Source organism: Amblyomma maculatum, unplaced genomic scaffold (genome assembly GCF_055883805.1).
Source record: "Amblyomma maculatum isolate TAMU_Amacu unplaced genomic scaffold, ASM5588380v1 scaffold_13, whole genome shotgun sequence".
Taxonomy (NCBI): Eukaryota; Metazoa; Arthropoda; class Arachnida; order Ixodida; family Ixodidae; genus Amblyomma; species Amblyomma maculatum.
The window spans coordinates 7,489,998-7,508,647 of NW_028146738.1; the positions used below are offsets into that span (position 1 = coordinate 7,489,998).

Consider the following 18,650-nt stretch of genomic DNA (forward strand, 5'->3'; position numbering starts at 1 on the left):
ATTACCCTTATCCCCATGGCACACGCCCTCAACCAAATCCATGTCCTGCCCACTCCTTATACGCCGATGATATTACACTGTGGACCACAACTGGTAACATTAGCGCCATGGAAAATACATTACAGGCCGGAGCAGGCATTGTAGTATATTTTGCCGCAAACGTCGGCTTGGCTTGTTCCTCTACCAAATCGGAGCTTCACATACACCGGCCTACTAGGTGTCATACAGACAAAGGCCCTCCTCCCCTCCATCTTCTTGACAGTTGACAACACCCGGATACCAGAAGTGGACAAAATCCGGATTCTTGGTATCCCTATACAAAACAATGGCAAGAACACCACAACCATCACTAAGCTGATGGTGATGGTTCATCAAACAATCCGCCTCATTCGCCGCATAGCCAACCGCCATCATGGCATGCGCGAGCATGACCTCAGACACCTGGTACAGGCATTTGTCCTGAGCCGTGTTGTGTACTCGCTCCCCTACCTCTTCCTCACGCGGGCGGAGAAAGACAAGATTAACGCCCTTATCCGACAGGCGTACAAGGCCGCCCTCAACTTACCCCGCTACACCTCCAATGAACGCCTTCTTCACATGGGCATCCATAACTCCCTGGCTGAGCTCACGGAAGCCCACCGCTCATCCCAGTTGGAGCGACTATCATCTACCCTCACCGGCCGGAACATCCTTGCTCGCATCCATCTCTCACCTCCCGGTCACTGCTCTACACAACATACACTTCCCACTGCGATACACCGCGCTCTTAAGGTGCAGCCCCTGCCAAAGAATATGCACCCAGAGCACCATGTCGCTCGCCGCAAGGCACGCGCAGAAGCTCTTCACAAACACTATGGCTTCGAGCCAGAGACCGTTTACGTAGACGCTGCCTCATACCCCTTCCGCCCTGCGTTCGCCCTCAGCGCTGTCTCCAACTCTTTGCAACTGGTCGCGGCCGGTACAACGTTTGCCTCCACTTCCCTGATGGCGGAGGAGGCGGCGGTTGCCCTCGCCATAGCTGCTACCCGAGCCACCACCATCTTTAGCGACTCTAAATTCGCCGTACGGAACTTCGCTCGCGGTCGAATCTCTGGCCCAGCCTTCCGGTTCCTTGCCTCCGTCCCACCACCTGAACACCCTATTCAATTAATATGGGTGCCCGCTCACACGGGTCACCCAGGCAACGAAGCAGCTCACTCTTGCTCGAGGATACGTCAGCCGAGCAGGGACTGCCACCGCCTGGGAAGATGCTCGCGAGCGCATGGTATCCTATCACGAAATCTCTCTCCACTACCGTGATCAACGAACCATCTACCCTCCGCCTCATAAATCTCTGACTAAGTTACAACAGGTGACGTGGTACCAGCTTCAGTCCCGTACATTCCCATCCCCTGCTTTCTTAGCTTTGATCCATCCAGAACTGTTCTCGCCGCAGTGCACCCTGTGTGGGGCACCAAAAGCTGATTTTGAACACATCATGATCAAATGGCCGGAATTCCACCCTCCAGCTACTTGGCAACTCTCCGACCTCGAGCGATGGGAGGCTGCGGTGTCCAGCTCTGACCCGGCCGTTCAAACACGGCTGACGGACTGGGCTTTGTGTGTCGCTGGGAAGCTCCAGCTTCCTGCCACAACACGCAGCCAAGAGCCGACCCGTCATTAGGATGTATTCACTTAAGGTTCCCAACATTCATAAAGTTTGTCACCACCACCACGCGAACATTAGCCCCGGTATAGGGCACTCCACCGCTCATCCACCGCTGGGGTCCCGGCGGCAACCGTCGGAAAGAATAGAGTCTTTTAGTTTACCGCGGCCGTCTACCGCTACCGCATGCCGTCAGTACAGCAGGCTCTGATTGGTACACTGCGTGCGGACTCCGCCTGAATTTGACAGGACGTGGCGCCATCTATCACCCTCGCGGTGATCTGCGCATACGTACTGACTATCGCGCGGTAGCGGCTGACGGTAGCGGTAAGCGGTAGCGCTAAACTAAAGCTTCTTTCGTAGGTCAGGCCAGGGTGAGCCACACCTTCGACAGGTCTTACGATAGGCTGAACCGCTATACCTTGTCTTGAACGCGAAGGCGTTCAAATTGAATTTCAGCCTGTTGCTTGGCTGATACGTTTTGCTGAACGTGCCCTACAGGCTACTCGAAAGCGCATTTAAAGTGGGGCGAGACTGAACCTAACTGCAGAGTGTATCCTACTTGTAATAAAAGGAGATATAACAATTAAATTTGACAACATTCTTCTAAACAGACGCAGCTTGCATAGAGCTCAAAACCATATTAATATTCTGTGCGGCAGTGTTTTTTTTTTTTTTTTTAGTTTACGCACCCTTTTGTGAGACAGCTAGATGCTTATCTCGTATGAGAATAAAAACGGTAATGTGGCATAACCACATTTCTTTTATGTAAGCCAAATACCTCAAACGTGAAAATGAGATAACCGCTTAGTTTTTTATCGCTTAAACATAGACCAGCACCCGTCGAGATCCCTGTTCGGATCGGTCACGGTCTCTGCCCGCTCGGCTTTGGTGACAGTGTCGCCACGCATGTATCTTATTTTCGCTGCCAGATCCCATCACGGTGAGTGTTTAAATACCACTGTCTTGTGCTGTGTACAGCATGTAGTTGCCTTCCATCCGAGTGCAATGGATCTAAAATACACCACTGTCGCATTGGCCAAGTTTTTAAGACACGTCGAGCGGGCCCAAATCTTATAGTGCGCTGCCACTAAGGTGATTTCTGCGATCACTGCATGGTCCCTGGCCTCGAACCGAAAGAGCAATGAAACGCGACGTGATCGCCCACATGCTTCGATTTCGCCAATTTAGCTAAAGCGAACTTTTTCGCTCATCGTAGAACTGAAGCATTTATGTATCCACAGATCTTTGATTCAGGCGCGTGTAGTTTTCTGCTGTTGTTGAAAATTGGGCCCGTTGTCACTCCACGGCAGCCCTCACCACTCGGAGGAAGCGCAGAAGGCTAGACAATCCTCATCCATATGGCCATAATGGTGTGTTGCAACATTCCACATTCGGCTCAGTTTAACCTGATATCCTAAAAGGCCGAACTTGAGAAATATCTCGAGGATACCCGAATTCACTCAGCGCCACCACCCCTTGCGATCCAGGCGGGTAGCCTGCCTGTGTAGGATACAATCTACATGTCGAGAGCAAATGTTCGTAAAGGTAGCGAACAAGGAGCACATAGAAAAGGCCCGATTTCTTCGTGATCCAGTCAACTACATGGCTATTGAGACAGGCTGTGTGAGTGATGTGGGCAGCTCATTTTGCTTTTTTTTTTAATAAAAAGTTCTCTAAAACGATGCAGCCAGCCTCTCGATGGGAAACTTGGCTGCCGAGGCTGACACCGCTGCTCGAACCTGTAACAGAGAGAACGAAGAGGTTTAGGAGTTTGATGGACTACAGGTGAATTTAACCGTTCGTTATGAAAACGTAGTAAAGAGAATTACTCTGAAGGTTGAGATCAGAGTGCATGTTTTCTTTCGGAAACAGCTACTTTCGCGCGGACGCTACTCATACAGAAAATGTCGGCCGTTACACAAATCAAGCGTCGTGAACTAGTAAATATAAGTCGGTCGACGTTCGCGCGGAACCATCAATGGTGCACCTACGTAACTCAACTGATCCGCTTCCGAACGTTAAAATCACCTCACTAAGCATATAACTCCTCAAAAGCATTGTCAGCGCTAAAACCCCATATCGGCTCCACATGACTCATCGGCGTTCAGTTCTCTGTTTTCGTTAGTCCATGTACTGTCTACGTGACCCGAAAGGTATACGGGAGCGGGGGAAAGGAAGCTATTCTTACGCCATAAATCTTCATAAGCGCCTATGCCAAGACATTCATGGGACAGAAACCACTGAGGAGACGTGGCGGGATTGAGAAAAAGAAAGGAGGTCATGCGCCAATGTTTAGTCCCTGTCGATGCGGTCGCTTGAGATCAGCACCGCTCCGCCCAACTATCCCGTCCTGGAGCTGCCAGTAAATCCAGCCGTGTCTTTTTGGGTCGCACAGCCTACAGGCACAACAGCGGAGGGTGGCGTACCGGCTTAGTCGAGCAGCTTGATTAGCAGCAGGATGAGCTTGAGACGCCCCAATGGCGCGTACGGGCCGTCTACGTTGAACTCCGTGGCCTGGTTGGCCAGCGCCGGCACGTTGGGAAAAGCGTGCTCGAAGGCGTCCAGTTCAGCCCTCGCCTCGTCCTGGTTTCGAGGGAAGGCCACCGCGATGGTGTTGGCAGTGGGGCCGAAGCCTTCGCTCAGGTTGCGCATGAACTGCTGCAGATTGCCGGGCGGCATGCTGCTGTACATGGCCGCCGAAGTGACCTGAGTGCAACACACAGCGTTTAGAGATACCCTCTGCACTTGCTTATTCTCGGAACAATTTTCAGCACGAATGGCAGCAGCTAACAACAAAACGCCGAGCGTTTTACATATCATTGATATTGAAGTCATTTCAGAAAAATCGAAAAGGGGGTGGGGGGTGGGGGGGGGGGGGATATCTATACCGGCAGAAAAAATATAACTGACCCTGTATTTTGCTTTTATTTGTGCTTAACCGCCTCTACGCCTATATCTAGCCAAGAAATACTGACCAATCGAAAACCCACAATTTCGGCAGAAATTTCTGAGGACATTAAATTGAATTTCAGCCTATTGCTTGGCTGAGACTTTTTGCTTAGCGTGCCCTATAGGCTACTCGAACGCGCATTTAAAGTGGGGTGAGGCTGAACCTAACTGCAGAGTGTATCCTAGTTGTAATAAAAGAAGATATAACTATTACATTTATTTATTTATTTATTTTATTTTGATATACTGTCAACCCCAATTGGGTTTTTACAGAAGTGGACATGAACTGCATGACATGGACAGAATTGCTGATGTGGCAGATTCAATATGGAAAACCTTCATAGAATCGCACAAAGAACACCAAAAAAGCAGTTATACAATAGAAATCATATATCACCGGAGCTTTCACACAAATTCAGACAGCTTCATGACAACAAAGTAGGTTCGGCAAGCTCTAAGAACTTTTGGACTGTATAGGTTGCCTTACAACTGAGGCGTCAAGTGCATTCCAATCGCGCGCTGTTTGCGGAAAAAACGAAAAGTAAAAAGTGATGTTGCTACAGAAAAATTCCTCAAGAAAGAGGGGATGTTTATGACGTGTTATTCTGAACTAGCTTTTTTTCACCAAGTCTTCGGGGTTAATCTTGTATGAATTGTGTAGCATGTAGGTATAAGAATTTCAGGCGATGCAGTCTTGACCGGCTAGATAAAGGGTGAAGCCCCACACGATGTAAAAGTTCAGTCGGTGAATCTGTCCGTCTGTAACAGTTATAGATGAATCGCACAGCTTTTCGCTACACACTTTCGATTATGTTTATGCAGCCTGTTGTGTAGGGAAACCGTACGATATTGCCGTATTCTAGCATTGGGCGGATAAGCGTAGTGTATGCCTGGAGCTTTATTCCGGAAGGCGAATTATTTAAGGCACGTTTAAGAAAAAAGAGCTTGTTAATGCCTTTTTCTACTACATACTGCACGTGCATTGTCCAGTTTAAGTCTGATGTGATAAGGATGCCAAGATATCGGTATTCTGTTACAGCTCGTAGTACAGTGGTGTCGGAGCCGTAGGTGAACTTAAGTGGGAATTTTTTCATTGTGACGGACATAGAAACTGTCTTTTCTTTGTTAATTACCATGTTCCAGTCTTCACACAAATGAAAGACATTGTTTAATGCCCTGTTTAGTTTGACCTGGTCCGACGGGTGTCTAACTTAATGGTAGAGAACGCAGTCGTCTGCAAATAGTCTCATTTTTAAGTCAGTTTGGTTGGTTATGTCGTTAATGAATAGCAAAAATAATAGAGGTGCCAGCACAGATCCTTGGGGGACTCCCGATACTACTGGAATGATGTTAGAGATATGTCCGTCGAGATGAACTAATTGGTAACGGTCCGTTAAATAATTGCTAATCCATTTGGTCATGTGACCATCACCAATTAAATGCTCGAGTTTATAGATCAGTTTCCTGTGTGATACCCGGTCGAACGCTTTAGAGAAGTCTAGGAAAATTATGTCATATTGAGACTGATTATTTATACCCTATGCAAGATTTTTTATGAATTCAACAAGTTGTGTAATAGTCTATAGCCCACTAGCCCGGTGCATAAATCACCTGATTTATGCACCGGTATTACTTTGGCGATTTTCCACTCACAGGGAATTCGACAGTCGCGGATTGACTTCTAAAACAAGAGACAAAGATATTTACTACAGGGTTCAGCGTAACGCTTCAGAAAACTATTGGGTATATTATCCGGTCCGTTACTTTTCTTTTCGTCCATGTTTAGGAGCAACGATAGCACGCCCGCCTCAGAAATTTCAGGAGTGCCAACAAGTTTCCCATGGTGATATTGTTGTGGCACAGTCTGGATAACATCGTCATTATCAACGGTAAACACTGACTGAAAATATTTATTGAACGTGTCGGCTCCAAGTTTCCCGTCTAGTGATGACATCGGAATACTTGACTGTCGCTTTGTGCTCAAGTATCGCCAAAATTTCCTCGGGGAAGTTGTAATAAAGTTGGTTATGTAGTATTACAGTAATGTTCTTTTGCACTTCGCGTTGAATTTTTTAAGTTGAGTATTAAGTGAATTTAGGCGAGAGCGGTAGTCGGGCATAGTTTGAAACTTTACTGCGCTGTCCGAGCTTTTTAATCTTCCGTTTGATATGAATTATTTGGCGTGTGATCCAGGGATTCCGTTTATGAACAACTTTTTGCACTGTGGGGACGAAACTTTCAATGCAATGCATAACAGTATTCCTGAAACGCAGCCAGACGTTATCGACACCTGATTGCTCATCCCGACATAGATCGGAGAAATTCCCATACTCATGAACGAGATAAGTCATGATGGCATCATCGTTAGCTCTATTGAAAGCAAGGATACGTACGATGTGGACGGACAAGGTCAGGTATAGGCAGCTTACAAAGTGTTAATTCGTGATCTGATAGCCCTTGAAGTGTTTCAGTTGTTATGCTACCGCTTAAAAAGTGATCGCTAACGAAAATTAGGCCTAAAATTAAACTGCTTTGGTTGTAAACTGGGGTCGGCGTGTTGACAATCTGCGTAAGGTTGAATGTAAACAAGTAAACAAGAAGTCGATCATTGAATTGCCTGCGGCAGTTCCAGGACTAAGAGACCTCCAGTTAACGTCTGGTAGGTTAAAGTCGCCAGCCATGATAATCTTGCTGCTGGAAGCATGACGAAGCAAGTAGTCGAATAACGGGTCTAAGTACAAAGCATCACAATTAGGAGGCCTGTAGACAGCTCCAATGTGAACAAAGCCATCGGTTACATGGATCTTGCACCACACAGACAACACCCGGGATGTCTGGCATGACGGAATATACTATCGCTTGTTTAAAAAGAATGGTCTATCCCTGCGAATAACTGTATAGCCGGGTGGGAAAATTTCACAGTCTGAAATACAAGGGTGAAGCCACGTCTCGGTGATGGTCACGACATCAGGTTCAAAGGCTAGTAGCGTGGCCTCAAGTTCAGGCACTTTATTTACTAGACTGCGGGCATTGAAGTTAAGAAAGGTTATCGATTTCTGCTCCTGGTGATTCAGGGTTCGGGTTAAGGCGTTTCGTTTTTTGTTTCTATTTCGACAATGTCATTGCGGTCATCATCCCAAGCAAACAGTTGCCCATTTATTCGAACCTTATCGTAGGTTAGGAATACTTTTTCCTTGCGGTCACGGTTTTCTTTTGTGCGGTCCCAGATTTTTTCCTGATGTCACGAATAGCACGTGAAAAATCTTCACTGACAGAGAAGCCGGAGCCTTCCAGTTTAGAGCACTGCTTAAAGATGCTGACCTTATCGCGATAATCGAGAAGTTTCATGATTACAGGTCTGCTTTCTGTTGGATCTGATTTTCCAGTTCAGTGGGTCCTCTCGATTCCTGAAATGTTAAGCCCTAGCAATCTCTCGAAGACGTTCTCTTTTACAGGTGTAGCAAAGTTTCAGTCGTTTCATTTGTTTCTTCTTGAATGCCGTACACAATAATGTTTGATCGGCGGCTTCTGTTTTCCAGTTCATCAATTTTTTTTGGTCATGGCTGCAAGGTTCTTCTCTAACTCAGCTACTCTTTTTGTGCAAGCTGAGACTTGCTTTTCGAGCCCAGTTAGTTTTTCAAGTTTCTTGTCGATTGCATTTAGTTTCTGATTAGTGACTGTTTTCTCTGTCTTGATTTCTCGAATATCGTCCGCGATGGCCCTCAGCTGGTCGGTAAGCGTAGAGTCCTCAGGGCCGGGGTTTGATTCCACATCACCTCCCAGTAACAAAAGAAACGCAGTGAAATACGAATGTACAAGAGCACATCTGCAACTGGCCGTGGGCACGGCAGCAATATTAAGCAAACATTGTTACTACGAAATGATTTGCCGTAGTGTTTCCTCACCTGAACGAGAAACAGGAAAGGGTTGGAAAACTGCATCTTGGCGCAGCCGCCGTGCCCACTGCCGAGTAGACGATCGGTGCCTTCATTTATACGGACAAATGTCGGTGCCGCTGGCGATGGACATTCTTCTTCTAAACAGACGCAGCTTGCATAGAGCTCAAAACTATATTAATATTCTGTGCGGCAGTGTTTATTTCTTTTTTTTATTTTTTAGTTTACGCACCCTTTTATGAGACAGCTAGATGCTTATCTCGTATGAGAATAAAAACAGTAATTTGACATAACCACATTTTTTTTTTTTCGATGTAATGCACATCCCGCAAACCTGAAAATGAGATAACCGCTTAGTTTTTTTTATCCGTTCAAACTTAAGCGGGTTTTAATATCTGCGTCAGGTTGATTTCCCATGGTAGCTTGAGACTGCATTCTAATGAGTATGCGTCAGATAACGGAGGCACGAATCGAGGTATTAGGGGAACAGCAAAGTGCATGCACACGCACGGGAATAAGCAAGGGCACCCACAGACGGGAGCCATTCAAGCTATGGCCTTGTGCTTTTAACGATGATGAGTTAGTGTCCTTTCCATTTTGTTTTTTTTATTTGAGAAGACCTCTGCCAACTTCCCGCCTCAATGTTTTAGGTTCACTGTAGCAGAGATATATCATTGCATCGTCGGTGATGGAGCTAATGATGCTGTCGTTAACGACGGAGGATCTCAACCCGTAAAAATGGGTTCAGGTCTTCGGTACAAAAGTAACAGACCCCCCCCGCCATTAGTCCAAGTTCTTAACCGCACTCCACAGCACGTGGGCACCACTTAGCGGTGGGCTTCTGCTGTCGAGGCACGCACAGCGTTCATGCGGTGCGACATGATTAAGAACTTAGAGGGAGAGGGGGGGGGGGGGGGGGTAGTTCTGTCACTTTTTCTGTCAATAGTACAGCAGCACAATCCGGCTGGCTCAATAATTTTTTGATATCAGATTTGAGCACAGAATTTTGAGCTTTATTGAACGCTTTGCATTCTCACTGGTATCGCAAAAATAAGATTATGGATGAGCTTTCCACAACAGCAAAATGTGACTGAGTTTCGGTTTCTAGATTGGGCTCATTAAAAGAAAAAAGCTCCTCAATAGTTAAAACTTTTTTCTTTCCTAGTTCGGGTATATAAAATAGCCACCTATGAACCATAAAGAGCCATGTGGAAACTATACAGCCCGGCAGACATGTTCTCCCAAAGTGATATCGACAGCTCAGTTTTCCCTTGTCCTTCTCGGCTCAATCCCTCCGGGACGCCCCCAAATCCAACCAAGACCGCAGAAGTATATTGTTTAGGCAGATGGGGAGAAACTTCGCGAATGCAGGTGCTTCAAAATTCTCTTAATGCTCGGCGAAGCAGGCAAGCATTTTGGTATCCAAAGCGCGTTCAAAGAACGGATGCGTTGTATTGATGGCTACCTTGTATTTATCCACTGCGTCACATATAGTAGGCCTTCGCGTGTGACAAAGCGTTGGTGTCTGAACATGTGGCCATTTGCGAGCCCCCGTTGTCGCACTTTCAGATTACCACGCGATTATACACTGTAGCCCACACTATAAAAGAGCAGGAAATGCGACACGGTTCGTTTGCGAGTCCTGAGCAGGCTGCAGAAATTCCAAGTAAATAATTACACACGACTGCGTAAAATCGGCGACAGAGACATCCAGGTAATCCACCTTAATTATACAGGTACGGCCGCGGCCCCGTGACAACAAAACTGCCAACACTTGGGCTGTTCTCCTACTTGTAAATACAGTGCACCGAATTGGGGAACTGGCACCAGCGGCAAGTTCACTGTCGTACAGTGCAGATGTACACTGTCTTCTAGTAAGCGATGCGCGTCACAGAGAGGCGACACACTCAACCACCTGCGCGCTGCACTATATTATGACTGTGCCTGCTCCTGTACGTACAAGAGATTTCCTTTTAAGCCATGTACGAGTAGCATATCTTTGAATTCCAAAGCTGTATAGACATGTGAGGGCGAGAAACCATTCACATGATCAAAGGATGGACATGGTCCCCATCCTCAAGTCACACACATTTACTCACCACCAAACCTGGTCGACTTAACGCTTCTTTTTTAGAAATTTGACTTTTGACAAATACGGTACATGGCTACACCAAAGGTATATTCTTGTTACCATATCCCAAATGTTAGGTTTCTTAAAGACCATTTTGTAGTAGCGCGTTCAAGCTAGAGAGGATTCCTTCAATTCCGACTAGTACCAGTTGCAACGGTTGCAGATAGAGAGCCGCAAAGGAGTACACAGCCCCGCCAGTGGCTTTACCTGGATTGTCTTGTGTGTGGCCTCCTCTGTGAAGTGGGAGGTGGCCGCGTTGCCATCCGGGCTGGGCTCTGCCGACACGTGCAATGCCTGGAACATAAGCACGCCCGGCAGGACGTTGTGGAAGACTGCGCCAGCGTTGCCCACGGACGGCAAGCGGGGACGCGGCCACACTAGGGGCTCCGATGCGGCTACCGCGGGCACCCCCGCTGGAGGGCCAGCAGCGGCGCCGACAGGTCCCGCGGAAGAAGTCGCCGCTGGAGATTCGCCGCTGTCGTCGGAGAACCCCTGCTGCTGGGGAGACGATGGGCTGCGACAGTTTCGAGGTGGGGAAAAGGAAGCGTTAGCTCGCCTATTCACAAGAATGTCCGGCACCAACGAAGAATGCGGTTATACACAACAGAGCGAAGCCCTGAAGGGGACAGTTGAGATTGACGTGGCATGATCAAACAAAACTTATAATGTGAAGAGCACTTATTAGGCGCCCGACTTCATATGTGTTGTTCGCGTATGTTCTTTATCGCCTTCAGATTAGATATATAAACATGTAGCTATTGCCAAGGGAGTTCACGGGGCTGATGACTATGAAAATCGTCGCAAACGACGTCACACCAAGTACGCGGTCAACATCCAGCCGCCCGTCCGCGTATTGAGAAAAGCGGCGAGACAAAAACCGCATATTTTAAAAGAGTAACGCTTCTTGCAGTTGCCTTGTGGGCGTCTGCAGGTATCTTTACCTACACTGGTTGAGACGTCGGTAAGCAGTTGCGACAAACGCATAGATCCCGGCAGCCGACAGTTGAACACATCAGCTTTTAGTTTAGCGAACCGCAACGCATACTCTAGATATTTGCTTTTATTTCGCGGGATAGAAGTATATCTCTGCTGAATCGTTCTCCTGTTGCGGCAGAGAGAATCACTTGCAGTCTTCGATAACCTGGGTTGTTCGTGTGTGTTTGCTTTTAAAACACGCTGCAGGTAAGCTGGAGCTACCGTCTCCTTCTTGCTCCTTGCAGTACAAATTGAGTCCGCGAGTTCCGTTTCGACACGTCACGCGTGTCTAACTGTGGGCTCGATGGGCACGCGGGAATTCGTTGGAGCCGCATCGTCAAATTTATATCTTAAGAGCCTACGCCCGTCACAAGCAACTTCAAGAGTCAAGACCTGGATGGAAGCTTGCCTGTATGGTCAGAAATGGTTATCCGCTGAAATGAAGAAGCATGTCACTGACCAACCATGAAAAAAAAAAAAAAAGGAAACATGTCTCGAAATTTATAACGGTATCTTCTTCACAAAATATCTATTAATGACTGGGCCTAGATGCCATGGGGATTTCCTTCTTTTGTGGTCTAGATGTGTATGGATTCGATCAAAAGGAGCGTCGTCAGGTTCATTTCTTAGAATAAGATATAGGTGTCGCTCCGGTCAAAACTCGGTGGCCAGTTTCGCGTGCGTGGTCTGCAAGCGCATTCGAGTTAATTCGCACCAAGTGGATTATCCCTATCCTTCTCCAGAATTTCGCCGTGTCACCAATGTAACGTGCATGATTACAATACAGTCGTGGTATCTAGCAGATAACTCCTCGAAAGTGCTCATATTTGGTAATGAGCCTTCAATGTCTATTGGATGAATGTTAATGACGTGGGCCACGGGCAGATCGATCTCGAGGACACATAAGAAAAGGCTTCACTGATGGCACACAGGTATGAAATGATCGGTCGCGCGCGAAAAGTATGTGAGTGTTCACCGGATGCACACCTCGAGCAAAACGAAACAAAAAAACGGCCAGCTTGCAGCGAATCCGCTCTAGTTGGACTCGAGCAAATCATCTATTTTGATTAATGATATCAACTTTAAACCGCATCCTTCAGCTCTGATTCATATACTACATCCAGACAGCCCAACAAAGTAAAAGCGAGGGCCCCATTCCCAAGCCCATGCACCCAATCATGACGCCGTATTTTTCTCACGTGAATACGTCACCGCACCTGCCCCTTTTATGTTTCATGTATTGTCATTGACTACAGCTTCATTTCAGCAGCTTCCTTCAGCCTTGACAATGATCATGTGTACTGGTTGCTTGTGATTTTAATTGGGAAAGCTAATGCACCACAAGCACCTAACAGGCAACCAATTGCGAGAAAAATCGACTACAATGTACTTGGGATGACCGCAATCTGCACCCACACCGGCTCCATGCTCATAGCCGTAACCCTATTGATTTCCGCAATCCGACAACATCTTCTGGTACAGGGATGGCCACAGGCCCAAAAAGCTACGGCCTCCGGACATCTAAAAAATGTGCCACAAGGGACCAGAACTGCAAGCATCTCTCGCAGGGTGACTGAAGGGAAATTTGGATCAGCAAGTGAGGAAGGTTAAATGCCCGAAACTGACGGCTCCCTTCACATGTCGCCATTTTAATGCGAAAGCATTATTTCGCTGTGTTGACAGATTACAGTCCGAAGACCGCGTCCGCAGACCATGCCAGCAAAATTGTGTCCGCAGCAGTTTGAGTAATTGAGAAGTGTTAGAGGCAAATGAGTGGTGCCAATCGATAGAGGGTGACGTAATGTTGTGCCCGAAAAAATAATTAGGCCAATAAGTTACTTATTTAAAAATGTAAAAGTAAAGGCGAAAAAGTCTCATTAGTCGATGGCTTGGCGCCACATTTGAATGTATCAAATACTAAAATGGTTCATTAAATCAGTCAATTAAGGTGACGTCAAGGATGTGACGTCACGCAACCTGAAGTTGAGCCAAAAAGAGCATAGGAAGGGATTGGTGCGCAATTTGAAATTACTGAAGGCAAGACCTAAATGGGTAAACAAAAAGTGAATTAATGTGACGTCAAGGATGTGACGTCACGCAACCGGAAGTAGAGCCGAGAAGAGGAATAGGAAGGGATTGGCACGCAATTTGAAAGTACCAGACTAAAATGGGCAAACAAGAAGTGAATTAATGTGGCGTAGAGGATGTGACGTCCCGCAACCGGAAGTAGAGCCGAAAAAAGGCATAGGAAGGGATTGACGCTCAATTTAAAAGAACCAAAGACTACAGTAGGTCATTAAGGCAGTCAGTTAGGGTGACGTCAAGGATGTGACGTCACGCAACCGGAAGTAGAGTCAAAAAAGGGCATAGGAAGAGATTGGCGCGCAATATGAAAGTACCGAAGACTTAAATGGGCAAACAAGAAGTGAATTAATATGACGTAGAGGATTGACGTCATGCAACCGCAAGTAGAGTCGAAAAAGGGCATAGGAAGGGATTGGTGCGCAATTTTAAAGTACCAAAGACTAAAATGGGTAACAAGAAATGGATTAAGCCACTAGAAGCAACTAGAAGCAACCAGAAGCAACCAACAGCAGCATCCGTGCTTTCGCATTACTCCAAGGCAGATTCTGCAGTGCTCTATTTTTATTTTTATTTTTTTTTGCTACTTGTACTTTCTAGAAGTAAATCACACCACTGAAAAGAAGAGTCTGCCTACGCCATTGTCTCTTCTAGTCCACATTATTGAGTTACGATCGCATTCCAGCCTCCTCGTATTCCAGCTTCCTCGAAAGTTCCGCATACTGCGACTGCAACCATATACGAATTCAGGCAGCCGTGAAACGATCCACGCGTCCAACGGCCGAGAGCTTAAATTCCCCTTAAAAGCATTGCGACACGCGGACATCGCACGAAGCTCTCGGGCTTTCCGAGAACCGATACCATAGGTCGGCCGCTGTTACCGGGGCCCGTACACCGCTGGCAGCCGGCGTAACGCGAGCCGTGCGCTGCTCGGCTTCTTTGCTTCATCGCCAGAACCATGTACTCTGCGGCCACCGGAGAGCTGGCTCGATCACGCGCCGAATAGGGAAAATACCTTAACACTATGCAGGGGATCTGGTTCTCTATTCACCGAATATTCCAATACCGGGTATTATTTTCTTGGCAAGCAATAGCTATCGCTCTTTGGCAAATATATTTTATGCGTATTGGTAAAAACTGAGGTGTCAGAACGGTCTAATTTGAACCATGCGTTTCTTAGGCATCTTTCGGTGAAAAATAGGGAGTTCATCAAAGTTCTTCGATTCAATGTCTCTCATTACCCTCCAAATGCGCCTTTGCATGTGGGCCGGATTCAGTTGGCCATGCGACCAACACTGAGCTGAGCCAGCACGGCGATTGCTTCAGTTCCACGTTCCTTTTTTATTATTATTATTATTTTGCGTGTTCTCCGGGTTTCGGACAGCCTCTATCGGCAGTAAACAAATCGATAAAGCAGCGGGACTTCAGTACACTTGACCATCGGTAGCAAACACCCACCGGGCTGCGAGGGTGGCGTCCGGCGGCGGCTGCTGACCATCAGAACCGTCTGTGTCCTCAAGCGAGGAGAACCCGCGAGGTAGCTCTTCGGTACGGAAGAGGAACTCGCCGAAGATACCCTCGTGCGAGCCTTCCTCACTGTCAGCTTCCGGACCGCGTACGAGTTCGAGCTTAAAATACACGACCACGGAATCCGGAGGCAGCAGCTGACGCAGGCTCTCCACCACTGCACGAAAAGTCGCATGTGATTATACGGCATTGGCATTGCTTGAGAACCAGCTAGCTCTCATAACTACAGAACATATCTACCTCGCTGCTTTATCACGACTTCAGATCATCGAAAGCGCGTGTCTTTAGTCTGTAGTCTTGTTTTTACCATAGTGCACCTATAATGGCTAGCTTTAAGGGAGCTGATATCGCGCGCACTGTGCGCACGACGACGAAGTGAGTTCTGTTCGCTAGGTATGACTACGGGACATTTAGACTCACACAAGGGGGGGGGGGGTAGCATTTGATAATTTTGTGATATTTCGAACTGATGACTCCCTCTCTCTCTCATCGAGATCATTAGATGTCGTGCCTTGTAACTGTAACCCTTGCTGATTTGTTTATTCTCGGTTGCGTATTTTCGAGCTGTGTCCGTATGCCAGTGATGACACGGTCGGCATGCCCTGCAGCGATGTGCGGCAGGACATGATTTCGCACCTCCAACGCAAGATGGCTATGTTAGACCCGTGTTGTGGTCAATGACTTATTTACCCGATTTTTTATTACCTCTCGATGACTCAGCGGGTCTGAGAACCATGCTCGGTCAAACTAGCGACCATATCCAAAGTGCGCATGTCACTAAGTGAGCTTCTGAATGGATTGCTACCTAATCACTCTCTGTATGACCTGGAATATACGTATACCATTCGCATCATGGCCGCCTTTGTACACAGTGGCCTTAGGCGTACCTCTCTTGTCCTCGTTGAGGTCTGCGTGGCACGAGATGAACACAAGGGATGGTAGCATCCCGGCCATCCGGGCAATGTTGCGGAACCTTACGAACTTGGTGCAGAATATATCCACGCAGGAGTGCAGGCTGGGCACCGGTGGCATAGCGTGAAGTTCCTCCGGGTCCTGCGCATACACGACAGCACTCGCATCAGCACAGGGCAAGGGGCACTCTGCCGCAGACGTAACGCGGTTCCAGCAGCTCGCGACAATTCGTCACGTTCAACAAGTCAAATATTCGCTCACCCTAACGCATCTTGCTCAATACAGCCCTGAAGCTCAAGACGCGGTTTAGTGAAGAAAGTGATCATTCCATTAAACTCATAAGCGGGGCAACCATTTGCAGACTACCAGAAACTGGCCACAGTCGATCGATTGCAGTATACTCGATGAACTCTCCCCTAGACTTCGCCATCCAAGCACACTAAAGGCCCGTTGACAGTTCTATCATTTACGGCAGTATTGGCATAAGATTTAATTCAGCATTTAGAATTGAACAGTCCCTAGGCCGCATTGACGCTTCCCGCTCAATGTGCACGCGCTTTGCGATATAACAGTCATAGATTTGGAGTGACTATTGCCAGAACTACACTCTGTGTGCATATGTCACCACTAAAACTTGTGAATGCGCGCTCCGTAATCACCGAAACTGTAGCCCTGAACCCCGCGTACTCGTGCTAGGCCTATACTCGTCGAGGAGTGGGCCAACAATTCGGCGCCGACTGAAATTTCGGGCCAAGGGCATTGCTGATGAGAAGGGCAAACATATAAAATGTAATTGCTTGTTTTCCTTTTTCTAAGAGGGTTAAGTTGCAGACCGCAGCTGTTCAGGCCTTTAAGTCATCGGGTGTCAAGTTCTCGCTCGGTCTCCCATCTGACCAAAACCAAAACAAATCAGGCGACCGTCCACTGATCAGTTTCGTCGGCTTCGCAGGGCCGAAAACCTCACACTACGGCGATAGGCGACCGTTGGTGGTTCTGGCGTCATCGCCGGTGTAATGCGACAGATCAATGCGTCGATAAGCTAAGAAACCTATTGCGCAGCCCACTGACTGTGAGCGTGCCTTATGTTCAAGAAAGCATACCTTACTGTATATCGATTTTGTGAGGTAACATCTTCACGCACTTCTGCATGAGGAACAAACCCTGTGTCAGTGGTCCACAAAAGAAAATGAGACGTGTCTTATATTGCAGCCTGCGTTGCAGACCACGCCCTGCCGCCTATTCTTCAGTGATGCACACGAGCATTTCAAAATGGCGGTCGCTCTCGGTGGTAAGAGTTTCCCGATTCCGATTTCTATCGATTTCTATCATATATATATATTATATATATATATATATATATATATATATATATATATATATATATATATATATATATATATATATATATATATATAATATGCAACGCGCGCTAGGCACTAAAATTTGAGAGTAGAATCCCAGACCAGTATATTACTGACAGAAGTATAAAACAGCAATACACCGAACGACCCTGTCATCCCCCTTTAGCTCCACATCCAAGAGTACTGAAACGCTGGGTTCCGGCCTATCTGACCCCCTCCCCCCTTTCCCCTCCATCTCAATGGCGAAGTAAGAGTTGGCAGCGAGTTACCGGTTGACCGGCTTTGGTGACGCAGGGATTGGTGAACCGGTTAGACCTCAAGAAGTAGCGCTTTCCCAAAACAGAAAAAACGAGGGCCTCACCCGCGCGCAGCAGACGGAGACGGAGATCAGTTTCCTGCGCAGAAGCGACAGGGCCACCGACTGCCACATCCGGTTCACTTCGGCACACGTGAACAGGTCCTCCGTGTCCAGGTGGCCGAGGATGCCCTCGACCACGAAATTCTTGGACACGATGCTGCCAACGTCCATGGTGAGCGCCCTGGTGCGGCTCCAGCAGCCCTAGCCGCAGCGACCGGCTGGTGGAACGTTCCAGAAGGCCTCCTGACTGCGCTGCCCGAGCGCACGCGCTGGCGATGCGCTCAAATTGCTATTCGTTCTCTTCTGCTTCTCTTCCATGACATAACAGCATTGATCAACTCGGCACACGTTGAGTAGAAAAAAGAAAGAAGATTCTACAGCTCACGATTTCAATAAAGAGGTTTGCCGATGAAGAGAAAATGTCGCTAGCAAAGCTAAAGAAACGAAATTATGCATAGCCTTTGCCAAATTTTTAAGCCAAGTGACTTCCTTTGGTCTGCATCGCGTGGATCGTAATGCTTCCCCGCTTTGCACATCTTCTGAAGGCAAGAAAAGTGTTCTTCCTGTCCCCTCCAACGGGTAGAAATGTAACGGCGCTACCGCCGGCCCCAACGGTACCTTCGTCACCGGCCAAGACGAAGTTATCGCCACGAGCCGTAGATCGAACGTTCGTACACAAAAGAGTGGCCCCAGAAACCGAGCCAGGCAGCAGCACCACGTACATGATCAGTCCGCTCCGCCGGCTGACCAGCCACAGCAACCTCAATAAACGGAGGCGGCCTGCGACCACAGGGCAGCTTTCCTCACTCGA

The 18,650-nt window shown here is 47.6% G+C and overlaps 1 protein-coding gene and 1 pseudogene across 1 annotated transcript; both read right to left on the minus strand.

The window, feature by feature from the left end:
* Nucleotides 1–4,078: 4,078 nt before the first annotated feature.
* LOC146172154 (uncharacterized) lies at nt 4,079–18,010 on the minus strand. Its single transcript, XM_084585987.1, has 5 exons — nt 17,843–18,010; nt 16,096–16,261; nt 15,140–15,365; nt 10,832–11,138; nt 4,079–4,354 (listed from the first exon to the last, which is right to left on the minus strand). Exons 1-5 carry the CDS (start codon nt 18,008–18,010, stop codon nt 4,079–4,081), a joined length of 1,143 nt encoding a protein of 380 aa, XP_084442113.1.
* LOC146172155 (uncharacterized) lies at nt 7,595–10,656 on the minus strand (annotated as a pseudogene).
* Nucleotides 18,011–18,650: the final 640 nt, after the last annotated feature.

Coding starts and splice junctions, on each gene's coding strand:
- LOC146172154 (XM_084585987.1), bottom strand. CDS start 18,010: ATGGACGTTGGCAGCATCGTGTCCAAGAATTTCGTGGTCGAGGGCATC. Junction 16,262..17,842: donor TCTCCGTCTGCTGCGCGCGG/GTGAGGCCCTCG, acceptor GTGTATGCGCAG/GACCCGGAGGAACTTCACGC. Junction 15,366..16,095: donor CCTCAACGAGGACAAGAGAG/GTACGCCTAAGG, acceptor CTTTTCGTGCAG/TGGTGGAGAGCCTGCGTCAG.